An 18,232-nucleotide genomic window follows, 5' to 3' on the forward strand; every position below is an offset into this window, starting at 1 on the left:
AAAGTTGGTAAATTAATCGTTACTATCCCTTAATTCATCAGGAGATATACAAAATTTGACTTCTCGGATGAGTTTTTCTTCTAAACAGATGTAGAAACACTACAAGGAAAATGACTTATACCTACAGTCAAAATCTGTCACTAGAAGTCCAAAATCCGTAGGTAGATGTATAAAGGACTTTGTCCTACAGACGTTTTTTGCGTCAACTTTGAGGGGGTATACAATGACAACTAATAGTCTGTCACTATAGGCTTTACCTACGGATATATTTTTACCTACAGTCAAATTTAACTATCACTATAGGTAACACCTACTATTTTAAATGTGTAGGTAAAAGATATTAATGTATACCTATAATCTCTAACTGTAGGTAAAAGTCAATTTACTTGTACCTACGGTCTTCTGTAGGTAAATGTCATATAATAATAAAACTAGTTCCTAATTACATTATTTTTTTATTATAATTTTTAATTAAATATACATGAGCTTAATTAAATTTGAAAAGTTACAACAACCTGCTACATACAATTAAATTTTTGTTAGCCTAATTTGTGATTGTTGTAACTAGATTGTGAGCTTTGAATGGAAGAAATCCAAACATATCTTTAGTGGTTGACCTCAGAATTTATTTGCTCTCAATTTGAAATTCAAATTAAATGTATATGTTGTGTGCTAATCATGTGGAGTTATGACTAATGACTAACATATTAACATCACTTTTGCCTAGAAAAAGGTTACAGTGGCAAGATTTAAGAACAAAAAAGGGAATGTTTTTAGAACATGGTTCTTCTATATGTAATATCATGGAACAAAAAAAGAGCCCAGTAGTATTAAAATGTTGCATGTGCAGCAATTAATTTGGAATCTTGTTTTAACTAGCTGTTTCTTCCATCATAAGCTTGGCATGCTCCTACCTTTTTCTCTCAGAAGCAACAAATTATAGCAACTCCATGAAGCCTGTTTCACAGCAAGAAAGATATTTGTTCTTAGCTTTTAGTTTTACTAGATATGGCATACTTCAAAGGGCTACATGACAACTGTAATTAAGATGACCCTAAAGCCAAATTGATTGTGTTTTCTGTTGAAAGTTCAAAAAGATTACTTTATCTAGCATACTTCTGCACAACTAATTAATTACATCAACTTATAATTAATTAGAAATTGTTGAAGGGTTACATTTTATGAAGTTGATATGCAGATGAGAATAATTAAAACCTAGGAAGGACATGGAATGGTCAAACAAAATGAGTATGCAACAATAATAGCCAAACATTCACATGAAAATAAGGTTGCTTTTCTGCTTCACATTTTTCCCACCCTCATTCCAATTGTAAAATACTCTTGCTTTAGCATAGGTCTTTCAAGTATGTATTTAACAAGTATATATCACCCAATAACATATACAAGAAAACAAACCTCAAAAAAGAAAAATGGGACGTGTAAATTTAACAATATATTATCACAAGCTGGTCCAGTTAATCAATAATTCATTTAGGTGATCCCATCCAGAAAAGATCAATTAGATGATCCAATTATATATTTATAGTGGGGACACAAACAGAATAATCATGTGGTTGATGCTGCCATCATCTTTTCCTTGACCGTGAGAGCCTAAAGAAGGGTCCAATTGCACGAGGGCTTTCCAAATCATCATTCAAGTAAAAGGAACAAGACTGAAGCATAAATTATAACATTCAATTGCTATTAAAATAACATAATGATGATATATTCTATATATATATATAGTTAAAATATAGTACTATATTTCAACTCACCTCTAGCTAAGATTGTTTGTAGTTTGATGATCTTTACCGGTAGAATCATTTGTAGGTACCTAAATTAAAAGAACGTTTTTTCTTTGTAAAGTATCATATCATAGTTAAATCGTTGAATAAGTAGAATTATAAATTCATACCTCTTGATCTATAGCTTCTAAGACTTGATTAATTTGTGGATCTTCTGCAAATCGTACTTTAAGCACAGCTACAAGGTTTCCAAGCAAATTCTCCAACTTTTGAATTCTATTGTTTGTATAAGAGCTTTGAGATGAACTTGCTTGATGTGGAAGCTTGCCAAGACAATGCACACGTCCTCTTTTTTCAGGTCCTTTGACTTTTGAATATATATCATTTGTCCAATCAGTAGAATCTTGCGTGCTTTGTAAATTTTGCGAACTCTCTGCTTCAACCATTTTCTTTTTTAGTTCATCCTACATAAATACACCTTATAAATACACCTTATAAATTATTATCATACATCAATATCCTGAATACTTCAATATCACTAAACAAAACTCATCTCCACATTAGTTACTCCCCCTCACCCCATAACCTTCTATTAGAAAATTGAGCAAAACAAAGAAAAAGTATTGAAATAAAAATTAAAATTCTTACAATTACAATAGCAGCCTTTTCAGTAACAATGCTTCCATCTTTTCGAGTTCGAGTGTCAATATAAATTTCTGCCCTAGAAGGTTGCACTCCCTTAGCCTTTGTAGTCTAACATTAGTTAAAAAGATCAATCATCCTATTTGTATTAAGCAATTTAAAAATAAAAAAATATAAAAAAGGCAAACCATCTCATGAATCCATCTTGGAAGATTATTGGTTCCCATGCAATGCAAGTCCTCATATTTTGAGCGGCTCCTTTTGTTGATTTTGCTTATTTTCTATAACCAACAAATATAAAAAGTCAATAATAAAAATAAACATATAATATATAATTGTTATGTTAGCAAAAGGTTGGTGACATTGTCATGTATACCTGCCCTTTCTCAGAACACCAATAATGTACTAAATCACGATATTGAGAAGGATCAACCCTTGGATCTGGGATGTGAGCAATCATTTCCTCCTTAGTTTTGCTCTCATCATATCCTTTTGATTTCAATTCATATTTAAATTGCCTCCATTTCAGACTCATGTCATCAATCAATATTTTCTTTGTTTGTTCAGTTAATTCAGGAACAAATCGAAACTTACTCTATTATAAGTATCATTAACAAACAAAAAAGATCATTTTGTTAGACATTAGAAGACATAAAATTTTACAAGAAGCAAGATGAAACAACACTTATAAAGTTTTATACCAGACCTGAATTAATTCAACCATGTCAGTAATATAGTCCTTAGGCATGTCTTTCCAGCTAAGAAAATTGATAGGAGCACATTGGTGTCTCCTTACCAAGCTCCCAATTGCATTTAGTAGAGTTTTCCCTTCCCAACCCATAGGATTGCCCCAATGATCTACTTCAACAAGTATGAATTCTCCATCTGGCAAGTCCCACACATCTAGCATATGTGTATAACCTCTGGTTCTCTTTTTATCTAAATCATTCATGGATATGACATTTATCAAACACACACACACACAGATTTGAACTATATGGAAAAAAGAAACTCACTAGTAAATTTAATCTTATCATATTCTAAAAGATATTCAACTCAAACAGAAAGATTTTGAGGTTATACCTACATCAACTAATTATAGACATAGATTTTGTGAAATTTTATCTACATCACGTAGTTGTAGGTATAAGTTTTTTAAAATTTTGCCTACACTGTGCTTCTGTAGGTAGTAATTCTTTTGAGTTTTATCTACACTAATCACTCATAGGCCCAAGTTTTTTGGAGTTTTACCTACATAACATAGTTGTAGGTAGAAGTATTTTTTTAGTTTTAATGAATTTGCCTACACCAAATAATGGTTGGTATAAGTGGTTGAGTTTTAGCTACATTAGTTAGTTGTAGGTAAAAGTATTTTTGAGATTTACCTACACTAGTGTATGTCTGTAGCAAAAAAACGTCTATAGGCATAGGTTATTTTTCTTGTAGTGAAACTATATTTTTAATGTGTTTATTCATACCTAATTCCAACCTGTAATTTTACACATTGTTTATGTTTTAATGGTTTCAATTTTAGACTCATACACATTATATAGATTCTAAATTATGATAATCAAATTATAACTACAGTATCAACAAGATACAGAAAGATTTTTAACATGAAAAGTCCCTCAAAATAAGAATAAAAATCAGGGGTCATTTGAACCAAAGAAAAATCTCCATTATTATCAATAAATGATAAAAAAAAAAAGTCTACAAAAAGTATACAAACAGTGCATACAATGATAAAAAAAAAAAAAGTAAACTAATCGTACAAAGCATACAAGAACATAAGAAATTTGAACAATATATTGCTCTTCCTCTCCAAAACCTTTGAACGCCGATCTAAGCAAATAATTTCATCTTCTGCATGGCACATCAATAATTAATATATTAAAAGTAGCCCAGATCCTTACGCCTTTGGTGTGGGTCAAAACTTACTCGACAAAGAATTTCACTACCTTAATTTACCAGGGCTTTGATCGTCGGCTCTCCTGTTGTTATCAGATCATCAACTTCCTTGACCTTCCAGCATTGGACAAGCATTAACCCCTATACATGATATTACAACTTTGCAAAGACCTATATTTTTTATAAACAGTAGCCAATAACACTCATTACAAAAAAATGTATTAGAGAATATTTTACTAGTACTCCTCAACATGATTAATATATAGACTAATGTGATACACATTTAAATTTAAACTTTTTTTTAATTTTTTTAAAATTCAAAGACTAATATAACAATAAGTATTAAATTTTGGGATTAAATTAGATGATTTATTACTTTTCACATGTAGGTTTAAACTTAATAGTATGTACAAACATGTAATAGGAACCAAAAAAATAGTATATACGCATACATGGACTGTGCAAACATACTACGTACGTATGTACCATGCATGTAAGCCCTTAACGTACAACATAGAAATCAAAAATCATTTTTCATTTGTTAAATTTTGGTATTAAAATGTTAGTAAGTGTCAACTGTCAAATATTCAAGGATGAAATGAGTTCCTCTTCTGTTCTCTCGAGTGTATAATTAAAAATTAGACTTACGTGTAGCATATTTTTAAAATATAATATATTTTGTATAGATTAGAGTATTTAACTTTAATATTTTATTATTATAGTTAAACAGGATGGTCCAAATGTGACAAAAGGCAAGAGAGGAATGAAAGAAAGAAAGAAAAAAAAAAAAAAAAGATTACTTCGATTATCGAAATGGTCCAAAATCCAAATGGTCGAAGGGACGATAAGGGTGGAGTTAGACAGTTGCTAGTGGAAGCAGATTTTCAGGTCCAATTAAACACTCATTTTTCATTTGTCAATATCCAACTTGAAAAATTGCAAGGATGCTTATATTGCAATAATAAAAGGGAATGAGAGTAGTTGAATCAAGCAAAAGAATCCGTAAGTTGTTATAAACTTTTTTACATTATTTTTATTGTTATGGATAAAAAAATTAATAATTAAAGATTACTTCGATTATCAAAATATTAAGATGCCGTTATATTAATTTTAAAAAACAAAAGTTAACAAAATTTACTTCATCTTTATATAGTATTAAAATAGTGAGCATAAAAAAAATCAATAACTGTTTTTTAGAAGTCTAATTTGTAATATCTTTAATGCATAACATCCAAAAGAATCAAATTGATATTTTACCTTAATGATAACGATAATCTACTTTACATATTAAATTATACAGTAATACACTTTTATTAAAAAAAATTCAGTTTACTTTTTTAAAATAACATATGTATTTTTCTAAAAAAATTCAATAAAAAAATACGCACACATATATTACTTTAATATTTTATCTTTTACTTTAAATTTTTATGTTTGACTTAATTAATTTTATATATTTCATAACTTTTACTTTTTTTGAAATATATTATCTTACATACACAATGCCGAATATAAAAGTTACTAGTGATAATCAAAGTAAAATAAAATAATATATATTAATAATATTTTTTAATTAAACTATGACTCTTCTTTTTTATATATACAAAAAAAAAAAATGACGTATCTGTAATAGATCAGCATCTACGCCATCTACAGTAAAATTGATTAATATCCTATCCTAACAGCTATATCACGATGATAAAGTTGAATTTTTTTATCCATAATAAGTATTTAAAATATTAAGTTTATTTTATATTAAATTAATAGTTTCATTTTTTATTTAATACTTTTACTTTTGATTTTTCAAGCATTGACTCTCTGGTAGGTACAACAACAAAATGAGAAAGCAGAAAGAATTATATTTGAACCAAATAGAAAATGAAGAAAAAAAATATTTTTTAATTTTAAAAATAAAATTTTATCTCCCTTTAATTGTATTTTCACTCTGTGTTCAATAGAAGAAAAAATAATTGCTATGTTTCCTTTCATACTCATGTGTGTGTGTATATATATATATATATATATATATATATATATATATATATATATATATATATATATATATATATATATATATATATATATATATATATATATATCGGTGAACCCAACTTTAAATTCTTCAATCATAATAGATAACTGCTTGAGTTAGCTACCAAACAAAAGCATGCCTTCATAATTTAAATAAAGTGACATTAAGTCTTCGTCAGTCATACTTTTGGCCAACATAAAAGCACAGAAACCAAGCATATTCATGGAGAAAGGTGGCACCTACTGAAGAGAAACCTGAAACTCCAGTTAATTTCTCCAACGAACAGGTTCCTTACTGTATCCATTCTCATCTTGTTTTCCAATTATTTCCTTTCTATCTTTATCTATTTTGGTGTTTTAATCTTATAAGTGATTGTTGTTTGGTGATTTGTTCCATATGTTTTGTATATGATGCAAAGTACTCTAAGCAACACAATTTCTTTCGTGCATGTCTTTTTTTTTTTTTTTTAATTTGATTCTAACTAGGGTTAAAGCCTTCTAACATGCCTTGTGCTCTTAGTCAATAACCCTTCTAACAAGCATGTTTTCTTTATAACATCCTTTATAGCATGCCTTCTAACATCCTTTGTATTAATAGCATGTTTTCTTTATAAAAAATAACCCTTCTAACAAGCATATATATGCTTCCTTTTTGAACTTTTTTTTTTAATTATTTGTCCTATAAATTCAAGTGGTACGGTACGTTCTAGGCCATCTGGGAAACTAATATACTTGTTTCCAATGCTTAGCACAACCAATTTCCTTTCAGATTTGTTTAACTGCTTAAACTATAGTTATATAAAAGCAAGAAATAAACGAGAAAGGCAGGATGAAGTTGTGAAAAGCTGAAAATGTTTCAGAGAGAGCAAACTCGAGTGTACTATTTAAAATTCTTTTCTATAAGATAGAATAATTAAACTGACATGTTTCTTTGGTAATAAAGCCTTTCCACAACATTTTTTTCTTCTTTTTTTTCTTCAAGTTTTCATGCGTTTTATTATATAACAAAATAGTATTATTGTCAAACAGCCTAACAAATTGGCTTCACGTGGGGCACTTGTTGGAATAACCTCTTTCTTAAATGAATTTTTAATGTTAAAACAAAAAGATGTTGGTAATGAATATCATAGTGAAGTTTTAAACTGCGATCACTGATCACAATTGTGATTTAATCTCGATTTTTAATATTGTGACAAATTACATTAAAATTAAGACCAAAATTATGATAAATAATACAACAACTTTAATGTTGAGGTTAAAATCGCGTTGCACATATTTTTAAAGAGAGATTCAATGATACCTTAAAAAATTTAACAATTTTGATAAGATTTAATTATATTTTTTATCATAACTTTTAAATTTTTGACGGATATTATCCCATCAATTTAATTTGACACATTTTATACTCAATTTATAAGAATTTTGTAAATTTTATTTCAACCATTTTTTTATTGATAAGAAAAAAAATTAGGGATAAAATTTATCAAAAAATAAAAGTTAGGTGTAAAATTTCTCTCTTCATGTGCCCAAACTCATCCAACTATTGGAAGAATAAAGAACTGAAGCAAGCTTAGATTTCTCAGTCTATTAGCGCAACTGAACACAATTAAGGCTTAATTTGATTTTGGTCTCTAGCTATTTATTAAATTGACCTGTTTGTTCAATTAAAGGGACTTGAATTAAGTTGGGTTGCTGCAGCAAAAATGGCACATTCTAACAACAGTTGTTCATTATCTGAAACCGAATATGAGATGGTGAAACACATCATCGACATTCCAGACCTAGAGGAGCTAAGGTTGTCGGAGTGCAGCATCTACAAGGTTCCTTACAATCTCCGAAAAGTGAACGAGGAAGCCTACACCCCTCAGTGGATCTCAATAGGCCCAATTCACCTCGACAAGCAAGAACTCAATCCAATGCAAGAGCACAAGAAAAGGTATTTCCACTGTTTCTGGGAGCGTGTCTCCAACGAACAAGCCATGAGGAACTTCAAACACCACCTCGAAACGAAAGAAGACCACATTCGACATTGCTACGCCGACAAATTCCCCGACATACCCAAAGAGAAGTTCGTGGACATGTTGCTGTTGGATGCTGTGTTCATCATGGAGCTCTTGCTGAGAAACTGTGAGTGGAAATCAAACAGTTTCAAGCATGAGCATGAGTACAAGCATACCAAATCGTTTCGAGTGCGACACAGCGACGATCTCATCTTGACACAGTCATGGCTCAGCAGGAACATCACTAGGGACATGATCCTTATAGAGAATCAAATACCCTTTTTTGTGCTGCAGAAACTCTATGATGATGTTGTCCCTGGTGACAACAAGAAGGAGGAACACACTGCAGGGTTTGTTGATCTTGCTATTGAGTACTTTGCTTTCTATGACACCCAAATGTCTTCTTCTGATGAAACCAAACGTGTTCTTGACAAGAACCAGTCGAGGAAAAACTACTTCAGTGGCGCTATTCGAAGTTCCAAGAAACCTTACAATAAGTCCAAGAGCAAAGATAGGTATAGCAAGAGTGCAAAACACTTCACCGATCTGATAAGGTATACTTAAAATCACAATACCTCTATCATACACTGCGTCAATATTTATTATTTCTTTGTATTTTAATCTTAGTCCCTTGATAATTTTCAATCTGAGTTTCAGAATTTGTATTTATTACTCTCACTTTGCTGCTTTTCTCTGATTATAAGTTTTTTTAAAATTAATTCATGTCTCTTAAAAAAATTATTATTATATTAAATTTATTAATTATTTATATTATTATTATAAATTTATCTTTTTATTTTCTCTCTATCCATTTGTTTTTTATTAATATTTAAAGAAAGAATAATTAAGAAAAATGTATAAAAAATTAATACATCTAAAAATTAAGAAAAAGTGTTATAATAAAAAACAAACAATTTTTTTTTAAAAATCTTATAATTAGAGACAAATGGAATATTTAATTAGATCTTTAACAATGACCTATATAATTAAAAATAAATATAAATTCAAAAACCTAATTAAAAAAATTCATAATTCAAGACCTAATTAAAAACTATCAACCTCAACAAATTAGTATTCTCACCCCATAAACCAAAATAATAAGTCCAGAACCTGCAGAGGAGAGGATGTTGGCATGCAAAAATTATCAAATTTTAATTAGGTTTTGAATTTTTATTTTTTTTCAATTGGATCCCTAAACTTATATTTATTCTTCAATTATAGGTCCTTGTCGAACATAATTAAGAAAATAAAAATAAGTTTAAGAATCAAATTAAAAATATTAATTTCAAGAACCTAATTAAAAATTATGACATGTAGATTAATTTAACCTATTAGTTATTGAATTTTGTTAACCAATTTTTTTTAAGACATTGATTAAGAAATTAAAAGATAAAAATATTTAATGTGAAAATGATATGAAAGTAAAGAAAAATATTATCAACAAAACAATTTTCTAATTTTCAATAAAATAATTTCTACCTTTAGTTTCTCGGCAAATGTGTTCGGTTAGCTTTTGTCTAAATTATTATACCTTTACTTTTCTCTATTCTCTACTTTTTCTCTCTGAGTTAACTAGCATTTGGTGTCCACCAGGTACTTTTACCTTCCCAGTGATTGGGTGCGCAACAGTGGTTGTGCCCTTCATGTCTTAAGAACCGCAACAAAGTTGCAAGACTCAGGAGTGAGCTTTGAGAAAGATGTGGAGAGAAGGTTGCTAGACTTAACCTTTGAGAAGAAGCCAATTCTGAGTTCCTTTCTTTGCTTTGGTTGCTTGCCATACTTGAAACACTTCAAGGCACGTTTTAGGATCCCCCAGTTGAAGGTGGACCACACAACCGAATGTGTGTTCAGGAACCTCATTGCCTTTGAGCAGTGTCACTACCCTGAGAAACCCTACATTTGCAACTACGTTTCTTTGATTGATTCTCTTATTCACACTCAGCTTGATGTGGAGTTGCTTGTTGAAAAAGAAGTGATTGTGCATGAACTTGGGAGTGATAAGGAAGTGGCGGTTCTTGTTAATGGTCTAAGCAAACACGTGGTGGCGAACACAACGTGTTACTATGAGACGATAAATGAACTCAACAAGCATTACCAGAACATTTGGAACCGTACCATGGCGGCGTTGTGGTTGGTGTACTTCAGAGACCCTTGGAGGGCAAGTTCCACCATGGTGGGGATTGTTGTGCTCGTTTTTGCTGTGTTCCAATTCATACGCGCTGCGCGTGCAGTGTTAGGGTATGATAAATTTTAGATACAATTATTTAGGTTTTGTTTGCGTTGTTATTCGAATAGAATTGATATTTTACTTCGATAATTCACGTTTTTATAAACTATCGAAGTGAAACTCTAATTCTAGTTTGAAAACAACACAAACATTGCTTAAAGAAATTGTATCTTAGTTTCGTATTTATTTAATACTTCATCATAATATATATATATATATATATATATATATATATATATATATATATATATATATATATATATATATGGATGGGGTTTTTTCTTGCATAGGAAATTATGCATGGGTAATGAATGAACAGTGTGTCAATATATAGCGAATATAATCTCATCGATCAATGCAACTAATAATGGAATGAGTCCTGAATTGTTATGATGCCACTAGTAATTAAACTCTGTTGCGACTTTTGTAAGAGAAAATGTGTCGGCACCCTTGGGAGGAGTTATATATATATGTTAGAAATGCACATGCATATTTTTGAAAAGGGTCGTATGAATAAACATGTATTCTATTTTATTTTTCAATCTGCATAACTTATTATATATTTATCTTTGATCTTTTCTGTTTTCTTTCCATTTCTCTTTTTTTTTTCTACCTCAAAATGGACGTTTAGTATTTTCCTTTTTGAAAAGAGAAAAATAAAGTTTATTTGATAGTCGTTGATCTGATTCTCTATAATAGATTTTTTGCACCTAACAATAATTAGCTTGGTGAGAGTGTAACCATTGATCATGTAGTATAGTAGTTCATATCGATTTTTCGGCATAACCAATGTCTATATTGTGTTTTAATATTTGGTAGCATTTTATGGAGAGCATGCATACATTTTAATTAGTAAGTTTCATAAAACATAAATCATGGGTAATAACCTTTTTAAAGATATTTATATTTTTTTCGAAGGATTTTGTAATTGTTTGGTATGGAGTCAAGGTCACTTTTTCGAAGTGTTTTGTTCGTTGTAATAAAATATTATTCGATATGTATAACAATATTTTAAAAAATGAACATATTTTTATTATGATTTTCCTACATGTTAAAGAATAATTTCGATTTATGATATACTGCAAAATTTTATACCGCCAGCCAATTTTATGTATTGAAATTAATTTCATTTTAGCTGCTGCAAAAATTTTACCTATATGATACGATGAATTAAATTAAAAAAATTATATATTAGTTATATTACTTTATTATATAGTTAAATTTTAGGCAGCGCTGCGAAACATTGAACGCATATATATAATTCTTAATCAATATTATTATTCAAAAAATTTAAATATAATATATTGATCTACGTATTAAATTTACACATAAAATACCACTGAGCATGTAGATAACTGACACAGAATCACTCTTGTTTTAAATTTTTGGAGTATTCATCTAGCATTTTCTTGGTGTTATATCAAGTTGTTTGAAGGACTTTCAAGGATTAATTTTAATCTTAATTTGGTTTAGCATTATCCCAAAAATACTGATTTTAGGTTACTTTTTTTTCACTGAGTCTTTTCCCGTAAATGCAATGCCATTTCCTGCGAAAATATTTTTTTCCTTGACGTGTGGTTCTCAGGATAGTCTCTTTCTTCTTCTTCTTCCTCTAAATGAATTAATTCCTAAGCTAAGGAAGAGCTCTTGCTAGTTCTAATTCATGGGTTACCAAGAAGCAGTGACAGGTCTAGAAAATTTTGTGGAGGCAAAGAAATAAACTATGATATTTTCATAGACAAAAAAATATTATATATAAGTTTTTAGAGAAAATAGAAACAATTAAAATTAAATAGATAAAATTAGTATTGATTTATTTTTCTGTGATAAATTAGTACCTATTTATTCTTTTTTAATCTTTTTACATTCATTTTTTACAATAATTATCTTAATTATGGGATAATTTCTAGTTTTTTTTGGTGAATAAAAAAATGATAAATCCATTTACCCTCCTTGAAAACACAAATAGTTGTTCATTTACCGGCCCTCATTGAAGACACACAACTAATAGTCCAAAATGCTGTTGCTTTATATGTGTGGAAATGTCACAAACTTTAAAATCGCTAGATTTAACTTTACTTTCTCCCATTAAAAAAACTTTACTTTCTCTATTTCTTTTGGTAGGCACTTTCTCTATTTTCTATGGGCATTATCTAATCATGTTTATATCAAGTATCACTGATCCATTATTTTTTGCTTTACGCATGCATTAATATTGTGATGTCCGTCTTGCATATGGGCCACATAAAACCTTTCAATTTTTTACTAATTAGTTGATAAACATTTAGACTAAAAATATCTTTATAGTTGGTAGCTAATGGTATTGTAGAAACGGGGGGAAAGCTACTGATCATAACAGAATTATGGAAAGAAATTCAAGATGATAGTAAAAATAACTCCATTTAATTATTTCTATTGGGAATTTTTCATCCCAATAATACAAAAAAAAAATCCAAATAATACAATTTAAAAATTATTTACATAAATAATATAAATTACTATTTAAAGTGAGAAATCAATTTCCTCTAAACGATTCATTTTATTTTATTTTTTATTTTTACGTTGTGAAATATGAAACCGATAATGTTGTTTTTTTTTATTTAATGTCGGATAAACTGACACAAAATACAGAAAAATTACAAATTTCATTACAATTGTTTTAATTATTGTTTAACATTTCATTGTATAATTATATTTTATTGTAAACTTTTTAATTATAATATACTCTTTATTTTTTATATTTATATTTTATAATTTTAACAAAAAAACTGAAATAAAGATTAATAAACTACATATGAATGAAAAATACTTATACTTTTAAAAGTAGTTTTTAATAAAATAACCATTTTTTATTTTTCCTTTACAATCTAATATAGTTATTTTGCATCGGCCAAACTCTATCATGCACATACTATTTTAATATCAAACATTCTCTATTATATCCCCCACGCAAAATACCTATATTTGAGATAAAAGAAAAATAAAAATCTGGTTATTTTATTAAAAAAATACTTTTAAAAATATAAGTATTTTTTTCATTCATATCTACTTTATTAATCTTTATTTTATTCTTTTAAGATTATTAAATATATGTACAAAAATGAAGAAAATATTATATTATAAAGTTTACAATGAAATATATATAATCATATAGCGAAAGAATAAATAATAATTAAAACAATTACAATGACATTTGTAATTTTTTTTATATTTTTCGTCAGCTTGACTTGGCTGATCCTAAATAAATAAAAATAACAAATTTGGGATTAATCGATTTTACATGTAAAAATAAAAAAAAAATGAGAAATTAGATGGGGAACTGATTTCTCATCGTAAATAATAATTTATTATTTGTGTAAATAATTTTGAGTTGTATTATTTAAATAATTTTTAAACTTTTTTTGTATTATTGGGATGAAAAATTCCTACTATCGGTGAAGGGATTGATAGGATATATTCAGTATTTCGAAGCCGAAATCGAGTTCCTACAAATGACTGTTGATTAAAACTGGAAAGCCGAAAAAATAAATATATTCTACTTTTAAAAAAATCATTTAGTTTCAGTGGTAATGATGTGTTTAGGGTGAGAATAGACCAGATCATACTTTAAAAGACAGATATGAGCCTAGTCTATGATGAATTTTTGATGTCTGAGTTGGACCTATAGCCTATCAAAGGTTTTTATTTTTGGTTCGGCTTAACCTTTTTAAAAGTCTAATATAACCTGATAGTCTTTTTAAGAGCGAAAGTATTAAAGGGAAACGAAACGTTAAGAGAAATAAGAAAGTGAATAAATAAAGAATATAAAGGGACACATGACTCACACCTAAATTGTAATTAAAGTCTTACTTAATTATAGGAATGAAAGTTATGGAGCCGTAATTTGTAATCAAAGTCTGAAGAGAGAGACCAGCCTATTATACGACTTTTTAATAAGCATAAGCCTGATCTATTTAATTTAATAAGCTTTCAAAAAAGTCTGAACTTAACTTTTTAATTAAATAGGTCAGTTCAGGCCAGACTTTATGTAGGTCAGGTCGTAGGCCTTTGTATATCGACTTGACCTATTTCTACCCCTAGATGTGTTGAATCATTTAGGTCGTTAAATATAGATAATTTTTAAAGATCATTAAATATAGATATTATTAACTTTAATAATCATGATTTTTTATTAGTTGATGATGGAATTAAAATTGAATTTTTGTTTTGAATGCTACTCGTGATTGGTTGAGTCACGCATGTAATTAATATCTGGTGAGACCGTGAGAGGTCCCTGCCATCGTTGAATGTGGCTATAAAAACTGTTTCTCATATTGTTTATTACTACCCTTTTCCTAATAAGATCAACACAAAGATGAACACGTCTTAAATGTCAAGTACATATGTATTTATAAGATTATTAATTTACGTAGAATAAATAATACAAGAGAGTAACATATATAAAATCTTTTTACATTATCCTCTAATAAAAATAGTCACTACAAATATTAATTTATATAATAATTATTTTAAAAATTATACTAAAACAATTTATAATGTTTTTTTTAGGAAAAACCCCTAAATATGTCGATATTATAAAATATTTTACACTAACAATACATATTTATTAAACTAATTTAACTATTAACTTGTATTCCCCAAAATTGGTGTCAAAACTTAAGTAGATACATATATGGATTTACTCTCTCTCTCTTTAATTTTTTAGCAATTTAATATATTAAGTGGGAAGACTTCTTATATTATTAATAACTCTGAAGAATAAATCTAGATCATACAAATATAATTGCAATTAATTAATACTCATATATAATCACTTAAAAAAGTAACGGAACTTTATCTTTTAATCTTAACCTTTTACAATTTGACCATAATTAATTCTTTTTTTAGAGAAACCATAATTAATTCTTATTACTATTTCATAATAAAATTTCTCTCACTTAATATGCTCATAATATATTATTTATATAATAAAATTACAAGTTAATTTTGGTATATTATTGATATAAATATATTTACATTTTAATATTATAAATCATTTTAAATTTTAAAATGAATTATTAAAAATAAATAATTTTTAATTATATAATAATTCATGATTTGATATTAATGTAAAAAATCTTTTATACTATTTGAATTCATGAAGTTATATCATAACTTACGTATCACTTTTTTTTTATTTCTTTCTATTATTTTATTTATTTATATAATTTTTTCTTTTATCTTATTTGTCTTGTTATTAAATTAGTGTGCATGTTTCTTGTAAGAATTCAAGTTCTCGTTAGTGCAATTTCACTTTAATTAAAAGAGTGCAATAAAAGTTTGGGTTAAAAGGTCAGTGTCGGGTTCTAATCATGCACTTCGAATCTTGGAGTAGCTTTTATAAAAGAAAGCATGACTTGACTACAACGATTTTTTTCTCCTTTGTCCTTTCTTTTTGAAGCTGTAAATGTCAAAAATAAATAAGATCTGTTCAATAAAGACTGCATTCCTGTAAGTCATGTAGTTGTGATCCCACGATATATTTGTGGCCATTGTAAAATTGTTTTTAAAGAAAATTTATTTAATAAGATTAATTTTTGTTAAAATTAATTTTAAAGTGTTATTTAATTTAACAATTCATATTGTATTTGACTGGTGCAATGATATTTTCTTCGTTTTTCTTATCTATACGGTGGGTGTATATAAATTAAAAGACATATGTTTTTTTTAACATTAAAATTGTATAAATTTTATTATGACTTTTAATCTTTTTTAAAAACATTCCATGAGTTATGTTTTTTTCTTTCTAAAATAAGAAAATAGTAGAGAAGCACTATTTTTTAATTTTAAAAAAATAATAAATAAAAATTAATTTTTCTATAAAGCTAGTAAATAATAAAATGAAGGTCCTATTTTCTTTTTTTATTTTGAATAAATTTTCTAATATTTTATAAATAAATTATTCAAAATGAATATAAATATATTTAAGCTTAAATATATCCTTAATCTCTAAAATATTTTCATATTTTACATTTCATCTCTAATAATTTATTGTTGACTTTCGGTATTTTGTATTACATCATGTCATTCATTTGCTCTATTAAGTGTTCCATGAAATATATTAGTGTTAGGCTAGATTAATTGGTTGAACAAAATGCAGGCTTTGTGGTTGGACCTTAAAAACAGGTCAAATCAATTTATATATTTTCCCCTAATATAGATTAATTGTTTGAAAAAAATGTGTGAATTGTTATAAATTTTTTATACTTATCTTTGATTTATACGGATATATATTTTTTGCAAGATAATTTATAAAGATTCAAATATCACAAAGAAAATTCTATTGAGGAATGGAAATCTTGATTAAAGAAAGAAAAGAACCTTTAAAAACTTTTCTCTAAGATGAATATAAAGGATATTTCCTCTGGTTGGAAGAAGATATTTTGAAAACACTGAGAAAAATCCTTTTGAATATTTTTAAAACATCATAATTAAAATTAACCTTCAATTATATATATATATATACATATATATATAGTTAGTTAGTTATACAAATATACGTCCTAATTCACCATAATTAAGGTTACTTTTGACTGCATTTGTCAAAATTTTCTCAGAAACCATTCCAAAAATATAAACATAATCTTAATTTTATCCCTTAAAAGTTTTTTTATTTTGTAAAAATTTCTGTTTTCATGTAAAAGAATCAAAATCTTATGTTTTAATGGGAATAGAAATTATTTTGTAATATAACTTCTCACTATTAAAAAAAAAAAAAACCCTACAAAAAAAGGACACACACTTTTAGTGACGCCTGTGATGAGAAAATCTTAGATAGGCACACACCCAACACATTAGATTTATACACATCCAATCAAAAGTTTACACGTTATTAAAAATAAATAAAGAATCTTTCTCTCTCCAATTCATCCCTTCTTTCTTGCTCTCACTTGCACCCTTGTCTCTTTCTTCCTCCATGAACACTAAACATGCCAAAAAGCATCATTGCACACCAATCTTCACCCACCATGACAATCTGGAATTTCGTTGATGACGATGAGTTAGGCGTGTTGATGATGGTGTTCAATTTTGTTCCCTTTTTCGAGGAAGCCTCTTTTAGGAAGCTAAGGAAGTCACTGCAAAACTGAAGGATGTTATTGATCAGTATATATTTTTAATCATTATTATTGATTGATGATAATAATTGTAGGAATTTTTTTTTATTTTGTGTAAATTTGTGGTTTCAATTTCAGTTTAAAAGTCTTTGTTTTGGTTTTATTGCAGTACTTCTGCGGTTTTCTAAAGGCTTTATTTTTATGTTTTTCGTGTAGATTTTTTTTGGGTTGATAATAGTTGAAGTAATTTAAACTAAGTTTCAATCAATTCGGTCTATTCAGTGGCACACTGTCAATGATTACGAAAGTTTTAATCTTTTCATGTTGATAGTGCAAATAATGTTTTCAGAGGACTAAAATTAAATTCTACATATATATAAATGTTCTATTAGAAAAATCGTTTTTCAGGTTGGTTATTTAGCATATTTTACGATGGTTTAAAAATTGTCTTTAAAGTTGTTGTCGCGAAAAATTAACATTTTCTACAACAGATTTTAAACTGTCTTTAAATCTTGATTTCTATGTTGGTTCTCTTTGAAAATCATCTTAGAATATGTTTTTTGTTTTAAAAATATTTAAAAAATT

At 27.7% G+C, this 18,232-nt stretch overlaps 2 protein-coding genes across 3 annotated transcripts; one reads left to right on the forward strand and one right to left on the reverse strand.

Moving 5' to 3' along the window:
- Nucleotides 1-1,802: 1,802 nt before the first annotated feature.
- Nucleotides 1,803-3,186, reverse strand: LOC102662964 (uncharacterized). The gene is made up of 5 exons (XM_041013999.1): nucleotides 3,094-3,186; nucleotides 2,764-2,982; nucleotides 2,576-2,668; nucleotides 2,466-2,498; nucleotides 1,803-2,209 (listed from the first exon to the last, which is right to left on the reverse strand). Exons 1-5 carry the CDS (start codon nucleotides 3,133-3,135, stop codon nucleotides 1,910-1,912), a joined length of 687 nt encoding a protein of 228 aa, XP_040869933.1. The 5' UTR covers nucleotides 3,136-3,186; the 3' UTR covers nucleotides 1,803-1,909.
- A 3,268-nt stretch (nucleotides 3,187-6,454) lies between these two features.
- LOC100804317 (UPF0481 protein At3g47200) lies at nucleotides 6,455-11,095 on the forward strand. Of its 2 annotated transcripts, none has more exons than XM_006576674.4 (3): nucleotides 6,455-6,613; nucleotides 8,025-8,880; nucleotides 9,920-11,095. In XM_006576674.4, exons 2-3 carry the CDS (start codon nucleotides 8,030-8,032, stop codon nucleotides 10,578-10,580), a joined length of 1,512 nt encoding a protein of 503 aa, XP_006576737.2. In that variant the 5' UTR covers nucleotides 6,455-6,613; nucleotides 8,025-8,029; the 3' UTR covers nucleotides 10,581-11,095. The 2 variants fall into 2 exon arrangements, with proteins under 2 accessions (XP_006576737.2, XP_006576736.2); XM_006576673.4 differs by having other exon boundaries at nucleotides 6,465-6,613; nucleotides 7,997-8,880.
- Nucleotides 11,096-18,232: the final 7,137 nt, after the last annotated feature.

The sequence above is a fragment of the Glycine max genome, chromosome 3, assembly GCF_000004515.6.
Source record: "Glycine max cultivar Williams 82 chromosome 3, Glycine_max_v4.0, whole genome shotgun sequence".
Classification (NCBI taxonomy): Eukaryota; Viridiplantae; Streptophyta; class Magnoliopsida; order Fabales; family Fabaceae; genus Glycine; species Glycine max.

Bases quoted from the DNA above. Each gene is read 5' to 3' on its own strand.
- LOC100804317 (XM_006576674.4), top strand. From the start codon at position 8,030: ATGGCACATTCTAACAACAGTTGTTCATTATCTGAAACCGAATATGAG. The intron at 8,881-9,919 runs GTATACTTAAAA...GGTGTCCACCAG, and splicing joins CACTTCACCGATCTGATAAG to GTACTTTTACCTTCCCAGTG.
- LOC102662964 (XM_041013999.1), bottom strand. From the start codon at position 3,135: ATGCCTAAGGACTATATTACTGACATGGTTGAATTAATTCAG. The intron at 2,669-2,763 runs GTATACATGACA...TGTTGGTTATAG, and splicing joins GGTGTTCTGAGAAAGGGCAG to AAAATAAGCAAAATCAACAA. The intron at 2,499-2,575 runs GTTTGCCTTTTT...AACTAATGTTAG, and splicing joins CAAGATGGATTCATGAGATG to ACTACAAAGGCTAAGGGAGT.